The sequence below is a fragment of the Pteronotus mesoamericanus genome, unplaced genomic scaffold, assembly GCF_021234165.1.
Source record: "Pteronotus mesoamericanus isolate MK-2021 breed Mesoamerican mustached bat unplaced genomic scaffold, CSHL_Meso_final contig_24, whole genome shotgun sequence".
Classification (NCBI taxonomy): Eukaryota; Metazoa; Chordata; class Mammalia; order Chiroptera; family Mormoopidae; genus Pteronotus; species Pteronotus mesoamericanus.
This window is the reverse complement of record NW_026555100.1, coordinates 2,321,443-2,336,552: the sequence shown is the minus strand read 5'-3', so window position 1 is coordinate 2,336,552 and position 15,110 is coordinate 2,321,443. Positions and strand designations below refer to the sequence as shown.

The 15,110-nt window shown below is 42.9% G+C and overlaps 1 protein-coding gene across 20 annotated transcripts in view; it reads right to left on the bottom strand.

The window, feature by feature from the left end:
* KCNMA1 (potassium calcium-activated channel subfamily M alpha 1) overlaps nucleotides 1-15,110 on the bottom strand; it is a 718,090-nt gene that overhangs the window by 281,628 nt on the left and 421,352 nt on the right. For all 20 annotated transcript variants that reach the window (XM_054572515.1, XM_054572516.1, XM_054572498.1 and 17 more), the window contains 2 exons: nucleotides 12,934-13,027; nucleotides 11,993-12,104 (listed from right to left, as the gene is read on the bottom strand). In XM_054572515.1, the coding sequence (XP_054428490.1) occupies nucleotides 11,993-12,104; nucleotides 12,934-13,027 (206 nt within the window). The remainder of the gene's footprint in view (nucleotides 1-11,992; nucleotides 12,105-12,933; nucleotides 13,028-15,110) is intronic.

The window sequence follows — 15,110 nt, the reverse complement described above, 5'->3', positions numbered from 1 at the left end:
GTGATTCTGAGAGTCTAAAGTTAATCTGGCTGGGAGGAGGGGGAGTGTCCAAGCTCCCCAGGTGATTCCAATATATTAGTGTATCTAATATACACTTGAGCATGAGTAAGAACCACTTGGATAGTTTATTAAACCAACTCCCAAAAAGCCTATAGGTTTGGGCCTGGGCTCAAGAATATTCATTGCTAATGAGCTTCCAGATGATGCGCTGGCCTGTGTATCACACCTCAGTGGCTCTTCTCTTGGAGGAATATGCTTACTTTTCAGACACTTGAAATCTTCTCTGGGTTGGGAGGGCCAGCTCTCCTCCCTCTGTTCTTCCTCTAAATTCTTACACATTTATTATTGTTCCTTATAAAGTACCCATCCAGTTAAATTATCAACATCTTAAAGGTAAGATTTTTGTTTTCCCTGTCAGTGACTCCCAGGAGTCAGTGGCTTGCACATAGTAGGTATTCAGTTGAATAGAGCAGTATTGCCTCAGAGCTGCTTCCCTGTGTTCATTTTCTACTGATCTGCTAGCCAGGTCACTCCATCGTGGTCCTGAGTTCATCGAGAAGAATCAAGGCATCTATTTTTGAAAATGATGTGAAGGCAAGTATTCGTCCAGTCCTAGAGATTTAGATTGCTCGAGGAGGCTGTTCCAATAATACCCCAGATGAAGTACAGCCATCTGGAGAGGTTTTGGCATTTACAAAAACCTACTGCTGAATTTGTTCCTTGAAGACATTCATTTTAGGATGTTATTTTCAATTTGGCATACAACAGAGCTGCGCAACTCAATGAGGATTTAGAGCCTCTGCTGCCTACAGAGGGCATCTTATTTAAAGCATGTCCCTGACAAAGCAACGTCACAGGAACATAACTGGAAATCTCTTACTGGAAAATAATTTCTCTAGAAGCCATTCCAGCTACAACAGCAACCAAACAGCAATCAGCTCCCTAGAAAATATCTGAACTTTGAGCATGCCACTTTGCTGGGGCTGTCTTCTTTCAGAGCCCAGCCATAAGGACAAAACCAAATGAGTTCATTTCTCTTGTCACCCTTTAGCAGTCCACCTCAATGCAATTCCCAAGATGCATGGTGCCATTGAGATCCCCCTCCCCGAAATAAATGAATCAATAAATAAGCAAGCACGCAAGCAAGCTCAGGCAAAGGGTAGAGCCCGTGATCTCTGACATACTGTTTCAAGATGACATACTGTTTCAAGATGGACTAACTGTAGTAACATGGACTGTTTTTATTTCACTGCTTGTATACAATAAGCCAAGAAGTTCAGAAGAGGAGAATGGTAAAAGGGGGAGGTTAAAAAAAAAAAAGTAAGTTGGAGGCTGGGGAGTTACAGAAGTTGTATTAACTGAATTTTTTAAAAAAATGGATTTCCCTCTTTTCTCAATTTCCTTTCTCACTTGGGAGTACCAAAGGAATTCTGTTAGGAAGTCTCTGTTTTCTGTCAGGAAACTAGAACAAGGAGGAAGCTGCACTCAGTATTTGATCTGATTGTAAAAGGCTGTCAGACAAATATTTTAAAGTGTAACTCTTAGGGCTAGTTATGATGCTAACCTTGAAAGTTAGCATCATAAAGTACTGAGAAGCACAGAACTTGGAGGTAGACTCCCTGGGTCCCAAGCCTGGCCCTGCCACTTACTTACTATGTGACTCTCAGCAAGCTACTGAACTGACTGTCTGCACCTCAGTTTCCCCATCTCTAATATGGATTTTAAAATGATGTCACTTTCACCCAGACTGCTGTGACTCAGTTGGCTGAGAGTCATCCCATAAAGCAAAAGGTCACCGGTTCAATTCCCTGTCAGGGCACATGCCTGGGTTGTGGGTGTGGTCTCTAGTTGGTGTGAACACAAGAGGCAACTGATCAATGTTTCTCTACCTCTCTCCCTCCCTTCCCCTCTCTCTAAAAATAAATAGACAAATTTAAAATAACCCCAATTTCATAGTATTGTTTGGGACATTACCTGAGATAATGATAGATTCTCTCTGTACATGCACATATATACATATATATATACCACATATACATATAACATGAACACATGCAACACTATTCTGATTACAGTAGCACTTTCTTCTCTTTTACAGTGTTCTATCTCTCTCCCCCCATCTCCCTACCCCCGAAGACATCTGGCCGCAAAAGAAAAGCCACCCTTTTTAAAAATTTTATTGTTATTATTTTAAATAAAACTACTGACTACAGGGAGGGGTTTACTCAGGGGCTTTAGAAAATCTAGATGTGCACACGCCTGAGGTAATGGTGCACGTGACCTCTGGGGGCTGTCAAAGATCCTTCCTTCTAGACCATGGGCACTAGGACCAGGAACCCCCTTGAGAGGAGGATCTGGGGAGGTCACAGTTGTAACAGTTGAGTCAGGTCATCAAATGCCCAATATCCTATGAGAGTGCAAAGTGGGCTGACGCCCGACCTCTGCCCAACACAAACTGCCATTCGAGTTTCAGCCAGTTTGCCTCCCTTCCCTGATCCATCCTTCTTGATCTCACAGTGATCCAGCAAACTCCAGGACAGTCCTGCAGGGGGAACCAGAGGCTTTTCCTTTCGGAGCCCAAAAGTCCACTTCAGTAGCAATTAAGAGTTTGGGGGAAGAAACTGGGACTGGTACGGGTCGGGCCGTGGCCTCTATTATGGTGAAAAAGCACCCCCACCCCTGGTCCCTACAGAAGCCTTCAACATTTTAATTTGGGTTGGGTGGTAGGGAGTTTCATTTTGATGGTATACTAATGATTTTTCTATATTCGCTCAAGAAAGTTATTTACTTCTTTCAGATATAGATATTTACCATTGGTCTTTTCAATAAAAATCACTTCAGGAAACATTTATTAAGCTACCAATGTTTAAAGACAGTCCTGGATGTGCAAAAAGCAAAAATTCATGGTGCATTCTATCACAAGACTTGGATTTCAGAGAAGCGTGGGCCAGCAGACCTTTCTGCAATGACAGAAATGCTCTGTATTTGGCCTACCCAACAACACAGCCATTAGCCACATGGTGCTATTAAGTTTTTGAAATGTGGATAGTATGCCTGAGAAACTGAGCTTTTATTTAATTTTAATTAACCTACATTTAAACAGCTAAATGTGGCTAGTGCTTACCATATTGGACAGCACAGTCCAGAATGGAAAGGCTCGCTACTTGCACTAGGGTCCCCAGACCAGAAGTACTGGCATCACCTGGGAGCTTACAGAAATGCAGAATCTCTGCTGCCATCCCACACCTCCTGAATCAGAAATTGCATTTTAACAAGCTCTCCTGGTGCTTCATATGCTCATTGAAGTTTGGAAGCACTCTGCTAGGGAGAAATTAGTTCAACATTCATAGTTAGAAGAAATACACAAGAGCGGTTCTCACCCATACTGCACCTTAAATGCAACTGGGGAGCATTAAGAAATGCTGAGCCAAGGTCACCGTCCCCCAACCTGGAGACTTCAATTTAACTGGTTGGACGTTTGGCCTAAGTATCACGAGTTTTAAAAGCTCCCTAGGGGGTTTTCATAGACAGCGAAATCTGGAACCACCCCAGCACAGCATAGGAGAGTGGTTCTCAAAACTGGTGACCGTCAGGATCAGGATCGACAGGGAGGTTGTAAAATGCAGACTGCTGGATCAAACTCAGGGAGCTCCTGATTCATTGGCTCTAGGTTGGGTGCTAAGAATCTGCATCTCTAACAAGTTTTCCAGTGAAGCTGGGGCTGCTGGTCTGGAAATCACACTTTGAGAACCACTGGCCTAGTAATTTTAAAAGCATGGGCTGCAGAATTAGACTGACCTGGGCTGAGTCCTGGATCCATTTACTACCTGGGAAAGTTTCCTACCCCCCAAATCTAGTTCCCTAAATTGTAAACTCAGACTAAAAGTATTGGGTTGGCCAAAAAGTTCATTTGGTTTTTTTCCATAAGATAGCTCTAGCAGCACTTAGTTGTCTTTAACTTCGTTTGAAACAATTTTGCTAGATTGTGTTGTGACAGCAGTCTTATCAGTGTGCATTAAAAAAAAGCTTATCAAAATTAGTGAATTTTTGTGCAGCCGTTTTAATACTGAAGATGGAAGAAGATATGCAACATTTTTGGGTTATTATGCTTTATTATCTCAAGAAAGGTAAAAAGTCAACTGAAATGCAAAAAAAAGATTTGTGCAGTGTATGGAGAAGGTACAGTGACTGATCAAACATGTTAACAGTGGTTTGCCAAATTTTGCGCTGGAGATTTCTCACTGGATGATGCTCCACAGTAGAGTAGAACAACTGATGTTGATAGCAATCAAATTGAGGCATTAATTGAGACAATCAACATTATTCCATTCAGGAGATAGGTGACATATTCAGGAAATCCAAATCAATAGTTACTGGTGAAAATGAGAAATGTGTCCTTTATTTTATGGAAAAAACCATATGGACTTTATGGCCAACCCAATATTTACTCACTGGGTTGCAGTGAATATTAACAGATAATGCCTATGAGATGAGATGCTCACGCCAGTGCCTGTTCTTTTTTTTAAATTTTTTATTTATTCATTTTTAGAGAGAGAGGAAGGGACAGAGAGAGAGAGAGAGAGAGAGAGAGAGAGAGAGAGAAAGAAACATCCATCTATTTGTTGTTTCACTTACCTATACATTCATTAGTTGATTCTTTATGTGTCCTGACCAGGAATCAAACCTGCTACCTTGGCATATTGGGATGATGTTCTAACCAACTGAGCTACCCAGCCACAGTCCCAGGGTCTGCTCTTAATAAGCAATCAACAATTGTTTATTATTATCATCACTGAAACAACACTCATCCATTCCTTTATTCATTCAACAAGCACAAATTATGTGTCAGGAATTACTCAAGGAACCAGAGACACAGCAAAACACACATGACGGTCAAGGTCCCACCACACTGCTCTCTTGGACCTGTATCCAGACTGATTATACTGCTCTCAGAGCACTAATCATAAAAGCAAAGGAAGCAAAAATCGGGAAGAATTCATTCCACCAGGGAGAATGGGAAAGCTTCACACAGGAGGTGGAGTTAGAAAGGGGCTATAACCTGAGAGCTGGACCAGAAACTCACTCCTGACTCAGCATAAGGGAAGAGGCGGCTGGCAATTGCCAACCCACAGCCTGATACAGCTGGGCCAGGAAACCTAAGGGAAAGGGAGGCTGAGAGTCCGGTCTGCGTGTCTGGGGCTCTCCCAAAGAGGCTGCCTCCACTCTTTGATTTTGTTGTGTTTTTAAAATCTCAACACACTGAAAATAACTGGTGTCAGAAAACAGAAACCAATCAAGACTTCCACTCTTGATTATTCTTACCAAATGCAGGGGCTGGTCAATGTCAGGTCCAGGTGTTAACCTCACTTCACCTGGTATGGGGTTCTTCAAACAATGAAGGGGCCCTGGAGCCAGGCGACGTGCCTGAACAACGATGAGACCCCTGCGGCTGAAGATGAGCCCCTGAAAAATGACCACTAAAGGGGAGGGTGGTGTCTGACTCCACACATTGAAACTCATTTGCCTCATTTGGAACTCTAGAATTCTGCTTCCTCTCTACCCTTTTAACTAAACTCAAAAAGGCAAGAAAGCATGAGTTCTAAGGAAAGAGGGCTTTTAAGCTGGGATATGTAGATCTAGCACGTTGTCCTCAGTTGCTGCAGCCACCCAGACATCAGCGTAAATTGCTAAACAACCAAAGATGAATAACAGACATGTCTGTCTAGTAATTCACCTGTTCCCAAGAAATTAAAAAACAAACAAAAAACAACAACCCCACTACATGTAAGCGAGTATATAGGGAAGGTCTCAGGCTCCAAACAGAATCTCCTCAAGGGTCTCCTCACAAAACAGGCTGGAGAAGTACAATGAGGCGAGGGTGCGGAGGGCCCCAAATGCCTGCTAGAACTTTTGGACTCCAAACGCTGTGCAGAGCCACTGGCAGGCAAACAGCAGCCTGGGACACAGCTCTAAGTCTTCCTGGCACCATGCCTTTGAGCAAGTCACTGAACCCCTCTGAATCTCAGTTTCCTCTTCAGCAAAGTGGGAATAATAATAATAATACCGATTTTGGTAGGTGGAATAATGGCCCCCCCCAAATGTTTCATGTTAATCCTTGGAGCCTATGAATATAGTAATTTACATGGCAAAAGGCAATCAGAGTAGCAGATAAATTAAGGTTGCTAATCAGCTGACCTTAAGATGGAGGAATTACCCTGGATTATCCAAGTAAGCCCCCAGTGTAATCACAAGCGTCCTTAAAAGTAGAAGAGGGAGGCATAAAAGAGAGCCAGAGAGAGGCAACAGAGAGCAAGAACAGAGAGATGCTGTGTGTGAAGGACTCAGCTCACCACTGCTGGCTTTGAAGATGGGGGAAGGGGCCGTGGGCGAGGGAGTGTGCCTTCTGGAAGCTGGAAAAGGTGAGGAAGTGGAATCTTCCTTAGAGCTTCCAGAAAGGAGCATGGCCATGAAGATATTTTTATTTTAGCCAGAGAGACCTGTGTTAACTTCTAACCTATAGAATTATAATAAATTTGTGTTAAGACCCTAAGTGTGTGGCAATGTGTTACTACAACAAGAAGAAACTAATACATCTATCTTGCAGGGTTGTGAGGCTGATGCCTGGCACACGGAAAGGATACTTTCTTTTCTAGTATGGTATTACTATCCATGAACACTTGCTACCCTCCACAGGGAAAAAGGCGCTGGTTCCCACCCTGCCCACTCGCCCACTGCCACAGCCTCCGCGGCCCCGCACCTCTCCCAGAAGCCTCCTTGTATCCCTCCGCCCACATGAGCTCTTTCTCCTCTGAACTTGCACGGCCCTTACAGCCTGTACCTCGCAATTTGGGACTTAATTACATAGCGGGTAGTGTTACCTGCTGTTGCTGCATGAGTTTATTTTGGTTCCAAAACTAGATTGAAACCTTGGTCTCAAACAGGAACTATGTTTTCTCCTTTTGTTGTTGTTTTTAAGAACCTGTGCTTTTTTTTCACAAGCCTGTTTGTTTGTTTATCACCTTTTGACATAAAAAGGACTGCCTAGGCATATATTTATAAGCAGATAGCCTTAATCATTTTAATTGCCCTGTGACTGGGCATTAACTCATTTTTCTATTATTTTTAGCAGAGTCTGATGAAGGTTCTAAAGTCTAAATTCCAAGGCCAGGTCTAGTTTTTCGACCACTGATCAATGATGGTGGCTCCTTACCTGTCCCCAATTTCATCAGTCAGAGAAGAGGGAACAGGATTTTGAGAATCATAGCAAAGCAAAGAAAGATCATGGCCAAAGCATGTTCCTCATCCCAGCAGTGAGCACACAGTAGGTGCTCAGGAAAACAAATTCAATGACTGCCCAGTGAGTGCATTATTATTTTTTCTCACACAAGATGACCGTCAACAAAACTATGTAAACACACAAAGGAGGTACAACCCACTGACTTACCCGGGGGATACAGTTCCCAAAAGAACGAGATAAACAAAAGAATTCTCCCCAGAGCATGTTATTCAAGTCTCAAAAAAAGATACACCTCTCATTTCAAGGTACATTTATTTTAGTGAGGTAAGATAAAAATTTTGTGAGAGACAAAAATGAATAAGCTGGTGCGTGGGACGAGGAATTAAAATAAGCAGCGACTTGCTGCCTGCCGACGTGGAGGTCCTCACGTTCCGCTGCCTTATTTTTGGTTCCATCTAGTTTGTTTTCTTCCCTGGCACTTTAAAGTATGATAGGTAGGTCAGAAAGAGAGGCCCAGGATGACCACTAAACTCTTCCTATGTACCTGGTACCATACTCACATTACCTCACTGAATTCCCACTCAACCTTATGAGGTAAATGCTATTAATATCCCTATTGTGCAGGTGAGAAAACCCAGTTTAAGACAAGTAAAATGACCTTGCTCAAAGTGACCCATCAGCAAGTGGCTGAGCTAAGATGTGAGTTGAGGGGTGGAGCCCAGAGCTTGGCTTTGATCCACTCTGCCCTGTTAACTAAGGATGGACGGGGGCAGCCCCGCCCCCACTTCTTTGTCAGTCAGTCTGCCTGTATGCCTGCCTCTCCACCCCCCCCGCCCCAGGTGAAGCAGATCTCCTCTAGTGGCAAAGGCACCCTAGGACTCAGATTACACCTGTGCTCCCCTGGACCTAGTGGTAGCTCTAGAAAGTGGACGTGGGAAAGAAGTGGGAGGAAGACACAGGGGATGTTCTTAAATAAGATCTCTTCCCTGCCTGCTGGCCTGAAGTAAAGCCTTCTGTGAGTAGGAAGAGATGGAGGGTTGCCAACATAAGCAGCAAAATCAGCTTAGTCATCCCCACCCAGTCCTCAGAACCCCAAATCTTTCAAGGGCAAGAAGAGAAGGAGAAGAGGACAGTCTGAGGATGGACAGAGGCAGACCAAGCCTGGGACAAATCACCGCTTTCCACTCCCAGGCCAAGGGACCTGGGACAAGACAACCTCTCTGAGCCTGTTTCCTTATCTGCAAAGCAGGGAAGATAATTTCTTAGCTCATAGATTTGCTGAGGATTGAATTCATGTATGTGAGGGGCTTATCAGAGGGTCCAGAACAAGTAGAACCAGAATACGTATTAGCTGTTATCAGTAAGATACTATCAAATACACTAACATAATTAATATGCACAAAAATTTAAGTAAATACTAAACTATATAATATGCAACCATATATTAATAATAAACCAAATATGGCGTGGCCTATGCTGTAGGAACGGGAAGGGCAGGGGTCATGGCCTTCACTAAATTTTACCCACCGAAGTGCCCGCTACAGCCCAGCCCCCTGTGCTCGGCAGGGCAGGCTCACGGCGGCATGTGCAGGAGGACCAGGGGAGGCTTCGGCTGCCTGCACCTTCCCCTAAACCTCAGAGAGAAGGGCAGCACTTCCTGAAATGCCTTACTTAATGAGATTATTCCTTCTGCTTTATATGCCATACCTCATGGAACTGTTTACTTTACCTCTGGCAGCTCACTGGTACAATAATTGTTTCATGATGTAATAACCCATGTATTAAATCAGACATGGGAACCTCCTTAAAATATTATTATACCAGATTCCCATCCTGAACAGCCAGACCAGTTTTGAATCTCACCCAAAGGGCTTAGTTACCAATGAACAAAAAGTATGTTATTAAAGGTGTTTTCTCCTACAAGAGGAGGAAGATTAGCTGTTGTTTTTATTATTATTATTTTAGAGTTCAAAAAGTCATAGGTCTATGTTTTCAGTTTCAATAGCATTTTTGCTTCCTAACATACTATATAATATATTTATTAGGTTCCTATTTTCCTCCTCTTCCCCCATTGCTATTGTAGGATGTCGTCTATTTTATTCACTGTCCTAATCATTTTGAAAAGTGCCAGAAACATAGGGGGTGCTTAATAAACTTTGTTCAATTAATGAACAAATTGGAGCACATTTTAGAGCATTTTTTGAAGAGTAGCCACAATTAAGGGAAAATGTATCTCATTTCCTTCCCTTTCCTTTTTCTCCCCCTTTTTCTGATTGCTCTGATAGATTTTCATTAGATCAGAACACACCTCCAAAAATCAGGATTAAACCATCCACAAGAAGGCAGGGATTCTTAAAGCATTCAAGTTCTCCTGATACAAAGATGTTCTAGGGCACATTTCACCCACAAAGAGGAGACTCAGCCCCACAGCTTTACATGGAGTGAGACAGAGGACGGACGTCTCCACACAGTCATGAGGGGCCTCCATCATCTCGAACCAGAAGGGACCAGGGGACAATGGACGCTCACACAAAATCCAGATTCATGAAGGATGAGGCCTGGAAGGTCATTTAATCACCTCCCATTTTTCAGATGGGAAAACTGAGGGTCCAGAAAAGGAAAGCAGCTATTCAAGGGCACAGTTCTTAGGGCACAGCCAGGAAGAGAAGCCATGTTCCTTTCTTACCTCCTGAACTTCTTCCTTTCCTTCCTCCTCCCTTTCTCCCTCTTTCTCACTTTGCTTCCCTCGCTACCTTCTCCCATCTCTCTAGTCCTTCACTCTTATCTCTTTGTCTGGGGGGTGGGAGTGGGTGGGAGTGGGGGTGTGTGTGTGTGTGTGTGTGTGTGTGTATGTGTGTGTGTGTGTGTGTGTGTGTGTGTGTGTGGTTTAATTTCACTAACTTTCCAGTTTTCCCCAATAGCCGTTAATAATACAAGCATCTTAAGAGATTTTCTGAGCTAAAAACTAAAGAAAAACAGAAAAAAAAAACACCTTACAGATCACCTAGGCCAACCTTTATTTTACAGATAAGAAACAACAGGCAAGTGACGCAAAGTGAGTCCCCAAGTCACAAAGCCAGTTAACAGCTACGCTGAGGTCTCCGGGACCCTTGACTGCAGAGCACACTTAGCTCACACTGAAGACATTTCTCAGGTTTGCATGCCACTCAGATGGTCTGAACATGCTGGCTCGAAAGCCCAATCTAAACAAGCATGTCTGAAATCAAAGATGAAGACTCTTCCGTCGAGCAAATGAGTACAATTCTACCGCAAAAACTGGGAAAAGAATAGAATCCTTATAGGACACACACACACATGTGTGTATGTGATTATTACACATACTAAAGATGCTTATTTCTTAAATATGTGATACTATGTATAGAAAAAATTAACAGTGCTAGCAAGAACATTATAACGCATTGCTTGACACAACATTTTTGAAACATTATCCATCAATATCTGTACAAACTAAAATACACATTTTCTTTGATCTAGCAAGTCAGGAATCTTCCAGGAATCTGGAACTACCTATAGAAATAGAATTGTGCAGATATGTGGATGAGTATGTTTATTAGACCACTGTTCATAGTAGAAAAAGAAAACAATTGGGTGGTCCATCATTAGGGTCGTGGCTGAATAAATTGTAGTACAACAACTTACGGAATTTTGTGCTGAAAGGATGTCTGTCATTCATTAGTTAGTAAGAAAACCAAACTGCAGTACAACGTAGTTGATACAATTATTTTATACAAACACCACCATTTCTGAAACACTGTTATATGTGAGCATTCATGCTTTTTGTGGGGAAATGAGTATGAAGGAAAGTTGTGGAAGTCTGTTAATACTGAGCATCCCAGAGAGCAGACAGTGATGGATGCAGGGAGAAGAGCTGATACGTATTTTCTTTATATATACATCTTTGAATGTTTATACTATATTATACACATAATTTTGAAAAGATCATGTTAAGACAAAAAATTCTGAAAATAAAGACAGATGGAACCCACAAATATTCCTCCAAGCCCTGTTTCAGCCTCCCTTCCTCCCCTGTAGGCCCACGGCAGCAGAAATATTCTGAGAAAACTACGAAGTGCAATAAAGAGCTCCTTGAAGCTGTTTCTCTACATCCTGCTATAGTCATCCTCTGAGCTAGTTACTTTTCCCACCAAATGATCCTAGTCCTGATACAGGAAGTGACATGCTGAGCAGAGACAGGAAGTGAGATGTGAACCCAGCATGAGCAAAAGCTCTTCTGGTAACACAGGAAGGGAGCTCAATGTTCTTCAAGGTGAGGGGTGACTCAAGATGCTTTACCTTCTACTGCCCCACAGAAGGACTCAAAACTATAAATATCCATGTTGGACCCACTCTTCATAACACTAAGAAGCATCTAGAAGCAGGCAGCCTTCTAGGGCACTGAACCAGCTACCTGGAAAGTTGGCCTTGTCATCCTGGGCTCACTTGTCCGGTGCTGACTCCAAGTTGAAGGAAAAGTGATAGACCCATGAACATAGAGGTCCTGGCTGTGACAGTAATGACCACTGGGCTTCCACAGCGATAAAACTGCATGACCAGAAGCACTAACTGCAGATCCTTGTGGTCTAGTGCTCCGAAGAGAACTGTCAACAACAACTTCTAAAACTCCAAGAGATGTTCACATTAATAAACAACGCTCTGTAACAGCCCAGTCCTAGATTCTGTATTTCAGCCATGGCTCAGAAATCAGCAAGAAGAAAGGCAGAGAGATTGACTTACCAAGCCAACTTCTGTTTAAGTACACAGACACAAACACTGGGGGGACCGTGAAGAAATCTACTACAGAGTTCACTTCCAGCCAGAACCACAGCTTATCGTTGGCTGCAATAAACTGGGGGAAAGAAAAAAGAGAAAAAAAATGAGAAGCATGGTGCCAGCATTCAAAACATACTCTTGCCGAAGGTTATGTTTTGTGTTTCTGTGGGGGTCTGCAATGAGATGTTACATTCTTTTCGTATCTACAACAATTGCATGCCATTTTTGTCTTAGAATTCAGATAGCTTTTCCTAAAGAATGACTATATGATATGTTAGCCTTGGAGAAACCTCAAGAAGTATATTCTTCTGTGATTTTCAACTGCATCAGAGGGAAGGCTAAGGGATCTCACCTTCGTTAGACTCGCTAATGTAAATATAACTGGAAATAAAGCATATATGGATGCATTCACACACACACACACACACACACACGTGTGCGTGCACACACATCTCTGTAATCCACCTCTGTACAGTTCCTGTCATAAACAGGGTGTAGTAGAATACTCCCGACCCCAAATTCTGCTACTCTACCCCCCGATTCCACTGCTGTCTCAGGATTCAGCTAAGTGAGCACGGATAAACATAAGTTTAAGGTCAGAAAGCTTTTTTTTGGTTCTATTTAAGGAAACAATGCCCTCCTGTTTGAATAGAGGGAAGAGAACGTCAGCCAGTGGAGGTATAATAGTTATTTGAATCCCTACTTCTGCCCTGTGACCACAATTTACATGTACTTCAGAAAATGGACAGGGCTCTCTCAGACTGAAAAGCAAAACACAGGTCTGCTGTCTCCCCTGGGGACACTGAGCTTTGTCTGCCCGCGAGAGCAGATGCCAGTAGAGGACGGCCCCTGGGAACAAGACTGGCGCCCCCATCGTCACACTGAGCAGTGTTGCTCCAACTCACCCGCAAGCCAAAGTAGAGGAGGAAGAACACGTTGAAAGCCATGTCGATCTGTAATGTGAAATCTTTGTAGAAATTCTGGCAGGATTCTATTGGGCTATTAGACAGGAAGAAGAAAAAGCAAAGGGTAAATGAAAAGCATCACCAAGTCTCCCACATGCTGTGCAGTGGTGGCGCTCGGGGAGAGGACACAATGAATGTTCATAAAATAAAACATTTGGTCTTTCTACCCCTGTGATAGTCAAGCAAGCATTGCCAAGGGGTCTTTCCATTCAACCATTCAGTGTTTTGTTCTTTTATTTGTTTCTGTAATTTTAAATATGTATATTATTTTTACCATCATTCAACAGTAGAGCTAAAAATCTAAAGAAGATCATGCACACACCTTGGGGGAAGGACAAGCAAGAGACACTACCAAATTCCTTAATTTCACATTAACCCTTAAAGAACTGACTTCTTTCTTTTAGAGGACACAACCCAAAGCTAAAAAAGAGTTCCTCAGTCCCTCCAGCACATTGGAAGTGGAGCCCTTGTTCAATTAAACACAGTGGCATGTTTTGAACCTTTTTAAAGCCATCAATTGATTAACAATAAAGGACCCAGGAGCATCTCAGAAAAGCCTTGAAGGAGAAGATCCTGGTGGGTGTTCTGGCTAGACTATGTATGGACTTCACGTGCAGCATTCTGATCCAGGGAAAGAAGCATTGCCCAACTGGTAAAACTCAAGGCCATTAAACCAAAACGTTGAAGCAGTACTCTAAGGGTTAATTTTATTTTTATTCTTTGGCATGCATATTAATTGGTTTTGTGTGTGTCAAGCAGCCAATGCGAACCCCCAGCACACTGTACTTTGTTCGAGAGTAGGCAATTCCAAAGGGTACTACTATACAAACTGGTACATGGCTTCCGTATGCTTTCCCTCGGCAAACTGATCAGAGGATCAGTGTGTGAAAAGTCCCAAGTTTGGGGCTGGGTGGGAAGCAGGAAAGCCTCATAAGCATCTCAAAGCTGTGAACGAAAATTCATAGTATACTGTTACCAGTAAGCAATGGTTAACACTCAGGCCAGGAACATAAAGAAGGCGAGGAGGAAAAGGGGGGAATATGGGGAAAAGTAAAATACTTTCCCCAGATAGAAAGCCAGGTGGACCTCCAGGCCAGGAGAGGGCTAGCTTGAGAAGCGTGGGACACAGGATTTCAGAGTACTGCCACTTCGGAAATCACTGTATGCAATACCAGTTAGTATAGTATTTCTGTAAGGACAATGCTTAGTTGTTCAACAGGCAGGAATCTGTGCAGTACGGGAATGCAGGGCCCACCTAGAGCCACAGTGGGTCAGTCTGTGGGGCTCTCCAATCATACAACATGCACTGGATTTACCCATTCTTCATCTCTATTACAAGTCAAACATGCCCTTTGTCATCTCCCAAATCACAAATAGGAGGAAAATCCTCCAGAAAGGCATTAAGAGTAATCTACATTTGTATTTACAAACTCAGCAGACTGAACAAAAAACAAACACTGAAAAAATAGTTCTTTTATAAAGGAAATGGCAACTGCTAGGTTTTCACTAAGGTAGGGAAGTTGGAGCAAAGACAGCATGAATTTATTTAGTCCAGTGCTGAAAGGAGACAGGAGAAAAAGCTAAACATCACAGCCTACCACTGCTCTTTGCAGGCTCTCTTGCACAGGTATTAATTTCCGGGAAAAAGGAAAATCCAGACCTAGAGTTACTAAATGACACTTCTGCAATCCCCAGTCATCATGGCATTTTGTTTTGTTTCAAGAATAAGACCCTAACGGTTCACAGGTGCCAGTGTTCTTAGCTACTCTAGCTACTGTGAAAAAAAAGTACATGAACTAGGTTGACCAGAAATCCACTATAAACCTCAAGGGATTCAGAGACAGGCCATGCATCTCTGTGCTATGCGAGCCACTGCTATGATGTGCTACTAAAAACCAAATGGGGGGGGGGGGTGAGAGAGAGAGAGAGAGAGAGAGAGAGAGAGTTTGTGTGTGTAAGAAATCAAGGACTGGGAGCTCTATTGGCAAATATGACAGTCACATCCTCATGTGTGCCACCGGTGACTTAACTGTGCATTACACATTCACAGTCATCAAGATTGACATGTATTCAGACAAGGGAAGGAAGAGAAAACCTTGGTTCCCAAATCTAACTAT